Consider the following 5,580-nt stretch of genomic DNA (forward strand, 5'->3'; position numbering starts at 1 on the left):
TTCTCTCTATCCTCTTTCCCTCTGTGTGTGTCTCCCTCCATCCAATTTTTTTCCTGGAGATTTCGTCACAGCCAATGAATCCGGGTGGCTTAACAATTTGGAGAAAATATTGCAATTAAAAAGGAACTTTAAAACCGGACAACCCTTTTTAAAAAAAAGAAGAAAAAGAGGGAAAGCTGAAAGGCTTCCAATTCAACACAAACAAAGAGTTCTTTGGCTCTTTATCAAGGCAGCCAGGAAACGGGGAGGGCGGGGTGGGGGCTTAGAAGCATCCAACGCCCCAGATTGGGGACCAAAGCCAGGAAATGGCCATGGAAATAAACTGTCATCCCAAATGTGGCCATCATAGAAAAGGAAGCCTCCTAAACCCAGGTTTGCTGCAGGTACAATGAATCCCCCACACAATAAAATCCGATTTCCTCTTCAGCAAACTCTGATTCAGAAATTCAGACTCCAGCCAAATTCCAAGGGGTCCCTTCCTTTGCTGACCTCAACGCTGCTTCTTTGTTCTTTGTGGTTGTCGCCATTCCTACACAACCTCCATTGTTGCTGTATCACCCGCGGAGCCACCGATGTCCCCCGTCGTTCTGAGCAGCCTCCTCCCCAATTCCCCGCTCCGTCCCTGGGCCTCCTGAGCCACCGGCCCCAAAGATAAGGGGCCTCTGTCTCCCCCCTTTCAATGGAGAGAGTCCTCGACTTACAACGGTTCATTTAGTGACCGTTCAGAGCAGGGGTGGTTTCATTGCAGCCAAACCGGTAGTAAAAAAAAATGCTACCAGTTCGTCCAAACTAGTAGTGTTTTTACTACTGGTTCAGGTGAACCGGTAGCATTTTTTACTACCGGTTAGGGCGAACCAGTTCAAACTGGTAGCATTTCACCCCTGCTTCAGAGTGATGATGGCACAGGAAAAAAAAGGGACTTACGGAAGGTTTTTCACACTTAGGACCGTCGTGGCAGCTCCATGGTCAGGTGTTCAAAATTCAGACTCTTGCAAACTGACTTGTAGTTATGACGGTCGCAGCACAATTACCCAAGGACAGTCGGAGTTCAAGCAGGAGACTTTTACAGAATGACAGAATAATAAGAGTTGGAAGGGACCTTGGAGGTCATCTAGTCCAACCCCCTGCCCACTCTCGAGACCCTTACAGAATCACAGAGCCGGAAGGGACCTTGGCAGTCATCCCTGGAGCCCAACATTTATGTTGCTAAGTGAGACATTGCTCAAGTGAGTTTCAACCCGACGTTCCTTGCCAAAGTTGTTCAGTGAATCACTGCAGTTGTGAAGTTAATCCTCTGGCTGTTCAGCAAATCAGCCTCCCTCTTGTCACAAGGTCGCAAAAGGGGATCACGCAACCCCGGGACGTTGCGACCGTCATAAATAGGAGTCTGTTTGCCAGCATCTGAATTTTGATCACATGACCACAGGGATGCTGCCAGGGACCTAAATGTGAAAGTGGTAGTAACTCCATTTTTTCAGTGCCGTTGTAACTTCGAACGGTCACTAAGGGAACTGTTGTAAGTTGAGTATACCTGTATTTCCCCTCCCCTCTGCCTTTTAAGCGCATCGTGGCATGGTGCTGATTGGGCTGAGTGGACCACCTTCACCAGTGTCCCTGGGTCAGACTTAAGTAAAAACTCAATTCATCAATGAAGGTATCGTTTCCTTTATCAAGTCAAGTGAATTACCGCAAGGCAAAGCCAGAACTGAAAATTGCGCACCCAAATCCCCCAAGTCTTAACTGTTCCTTCCCTTACTTGCCTTCCATCATTGGGCTGCCCCGTCCAATCAAATTCACACGAGAATGTTTTAAGAGCGGGTCGTTTCCGTTCCCATTCAGTTGTGCTTGAAGCCCATCTCAGAGAGCCCGAAGCATCCCCCCTCCCATCTGCCCACCCCACCCCCCCAGATTTCATGGCACCTGCTACTAAATGGTTGCAAAGAGCAAACACGAACTCCCTGACCCCCAACACACACACACACACACACACACACATACACAAAACGCACACAACCTTTTTGATAAGCAAGGAGATTTATTATGATGCAAAGGAAAACATGTATATATTTCTTGTGATGTAGAAAATAGGTGGCAGCCATTAAGAATACATAAATTAGGAAAATGGGGTGAAGAAATACCCCAAGGCTGTCTTGCCTTGATGCTTTTTGGGGCCAGAGGGAGTGAAAGGGAAACGTTTTCAAGATTTTGCTACTATTAGCAAAAGGGCAGGGAGAGAGGGAGGAAAAAAGGAGGAAGGAAGGAAGGAAGGAAAAGAGGGGGGAAAGAGGGAAGGAGGGAAGACGGAAAGGAAGGAAAGAGGAAGGAAAGAATGAGGAAGAAAGGGAAGAACGAAGCAAGGAAAGGAGGAAAGGAAGGGAGGAGGGAGGGAGGGGAAGGAAGGATGGAAAGAATGAATGAAAGTCCTTTCATCCAAGGGGAAAAACCAGGTTCTCGGGAGACGGAATTGGGTCGGGGAGACTCTGCTACCAATTTCTTATGCAGGTGTTCTGGAGGGAAGCCGAAGGGAGAAGAGCAGAGTGGGGACCTTTTGCCAAGTTGCCACTATGAGGCCGAGGCTCAGAGATAATTTTTTTTGCGTCCCCTAAAACAAGGGGCACCAGGGAAAGTTTTTGTTATTCTTGAAGTTCTCCTTGTCGGCCCTCATCATGTCTTCCGTGTAACAAGGAGCTCCTTTGTTCTTCTGCACCAGCTCATCAATCATGGTCATCAGTTCGGCCACCTGAGCCTCTCGTTCTTCTCCTTTGGCCTTGTTGTTGAAAGCCAGAAAGCGGCCACCACAATTGTACGCCTGCTCTCTCAGCCCGACGTTCCCCTTGGCGATGAAGTCCTCCAGAGTCATATATTCCAGATCTTCCTTCCGAGTGAACAAGAGGATCATATAATTCTTGGCCTTCAGGCTGAAGATCTCCTTGATGAACTGAGCCACGTACTCGTCCTCTCGGGTGAAACGGGTGGGACGAATCACATGCAGAATGATGTGGGGACCCGGGGAGCAAAACTTCAAGCACTTTCTCACTTCGTTGGCCGTTTTTTGATAGGGACACCAGGTGTCGAGGAATCCAGGCGTATCCACGACCACCACCTTCCTGCCATTCACCTCGGCCTCCTCCTTTTGGCAACACTGAGTGATGGAACAGGGAGCAATCCTGGTTTCAAAGACTTGCTTTCCCAGGATTGTGTTTCCCGTTGCGCTTTTCCCGTTGCCGGTTTTGCCCACCAGGACAATCCTCCGTTCCTGCCCTACAACCGAAAGGGGGAGAGGAGACAAGAAGGGGACCAGTCAGGAGCATTGCAGATGGGTAGGCTGTTGCCTGAGGGAGGGGTCTGCGGGTTTGCCCCCCCCCCCCCGCAAAGAGTGGACCACTCATAATGAAGACAACACACAAGGTTCCTAGATGCATGAGTGGCACAGAATGTTATCTGAAGCCTGCTTTTATTAAGAGCCGATAAGGAAATAAAAGCATTCTGATAGATAATTGGTTAAAATACAGCGTTATGCCTAATATGGTTATTTTTAGCTATACCTGCTTAAGCGCTTTTACCACGTGTTTCCTATGCAGCTAGTAACATCCTCAGTTTGAAAGTCCCTGTTAAGATGGTTTCGATATTACTTTAGCTTTGCAAGCACAGCTTTCTAATTTGGGACCTCCCAGTGGGCATTCATCTCAACCCGCATTTACTACTCAATTTATTCCACTCCCAAATTCCATATATGTGTTCCAATCAGGAAAACTGATCTGCACATATACCATGGCGACCTTGTTCCCACAGGGGTCATAGGCGTTATCAGTCATGAATCCCTGAGTGCTCACAAGCAATCTCAATCCAACCTACCATGAATGCCTTTCTTCTCTCTCGCTCATTTCCCTTGAACATTAATAGGTCAGATTCTTATAGTGAGCTTAAGCTTGCAATCAATCTTGATACTCATTTGAACTGCTGAACTTCCTGATTTTCCTGGCACTTGGCTCTCCCTCTCTCTTTCGTTCCTTTCTTTCTTTCCTATTTTCTTTCTCTCTCTCATTTTTCTGTGTCTCTCTTTCCATATCTGTCTGTCTGTCTGTCTGTCTGTCTGTCTGTCTATCTATCTATCTATCTATCTATCTATCTATCTATCTATCTATCTATCTATCTATCTATTATCTATTATCTATCTAACTATCTATCTATATCCATCCATCCTTTGTGGGAGATGACTGGGCTGAGCCGAGGGAGGGGTCAAAGGCATCATAAGTCACGAATTGCTATGCGCTCGCAAGCAATCAAAATCCAGCTCATCTTAAACCATGGCGATTCATTTAAGGTGGCAGCAAGAAAAGTCATCAAAGGGGGGGGGACTCCCTTCAACAAATGTCTCACTTAACGACAGAAAAATTGTGAACTCCATTTTGGTTGTAAGTCGAGATCTACATGTACTCTCCCATCCGGGAAAGCTCAGAGCTTCCCTTAACAACTGTAGTGAGAAAAATCGTAAAATGGGGCAAAGCTCTCTTCAATATCTCACTTAACGACATAAGTATTGGGTCTCCATGCTGGTCGTAAAGCCGAGGACTTCCTGTAGCCTGAATCTCCTTATTTCCGCAGTGCTTAACAAGCGTAAGGTCATTATAGCACAGCGATGGCAAACCTTTTTTGGCTCGTGTGGCATAAGTGGGGGGAGTGCAGGGGGGGAGTGTGCGGGCTTGCCGCACCCATAATGCAATGTGCTCCCCCCAGTGCGCATGCGTGCACTACAGGCACTGCCCCCCCATTTTTACATGGTTTTATCGCCCTCCCCAGGCTCCAGAGGCTTTATAGGAGCCTGGGGAGGGCGAAAACAGCCTCTCCCGCCCCCGATGCCCTCCGGAGGCGTCAGAGAAGCCTCCGGATGGTCCCTGAAGCCTTCGGAGCGCTCAAAACGACCCTCTAAGCAAACCGGAAGTCCGTTCCCAAACTTCCGGTTTGCCTACAGGGCAGGTTTTTTGCGCTCCAGAGGCTTCATGGAAGCTCATGAAGCCTCCAGAGGGCGTCGGGGGGGGGGATGCTCTTTTCGCCCTCCCCAGGCTCCTATAAAGCCTCTGGAGCCTGGGGAGGGTGAAAAATGGCTTTAAAAAAGGGTGAACTCAGCTGGCCAGCTGACAGGGCAGTGCCTCACGTGCCCTGACAATGGCTCCGCGTGCCACCTGTGGCACACGTGCCATAGGTTCGCCATCCCTGTTGTAGCTCATCCCACCCAACCCCCCCGCCCCCCCAGGACTGCAGCTCTTACCAACTTCCCCCTTCAGCCCAAAAAATTTACCTTGCAAAAATCCAGACATTTCCAGAGAAATTGCACAGCACAAATCTACTGTAGGTGTTTCTGTGTGAAAAGCAAAACTAGAATCAGTTAGAGTCTCTCCACCCACCACAGGACCCAGGGAGAAATCAGTGGGAGGAAAGAAGGAGGGAGGGAGGGAGAAAGAGAGGAAGGAAAATAAGAAGGAAAGGAGGAAAGGAAGAAGGGAGGGAGGGAGGGAAGAAGGAAGGAGGGAAATGAAGGGGGAAGGAGCAAGGCAAAGAGGGGAGGGAGGAGATAGAAAG

The 5,580-nt window shown here is 48.6% G+C and overlaps 1 protein-coding gene across 1 annotated transcript; it reads right to left on the reverse strand.

The window, feature by feature from the left end:
* Positions 1-2,035: 2,035 nt before the first annotated feature.
* LOC309400668 (GTPase IMAP family member 7-like) lies at positions 2,036-5,356 on the reverse strand. The gene is made up of 2 exons (XM_081969253.1): positions 5,300-5,356; positions 2,036-3,261 (listed from the first exon to the last, which is right to left on the reverse strand). Exons 1-2 carry the CDS (start codon positions 5,316-5,318, stop codon positions 2,603-2,605), a joined length of 678 nt encoding a protein of 225 aa, XP_081825379.1. The 5' UTR covers positions 5,319-5,356; the 3' UTR covers positions 2,036-2,602.
* Between the last annotated feature and the right edge of the window lie 224 nt (positions 5,357-5,580).

This window comes from Natrix helvetica (genome assembly GCF_964273705.1).
Source record: "Natrix helvetica genome assembly, chromosome: W".
In the NCBI taxonomy this organism is placed as follows: domain Eukaryota; kingdom Metazoa; phylum Chordata; class Lepidosauria; order Squamata; family Natricidae; genus Natrix; species Natrix helvetica.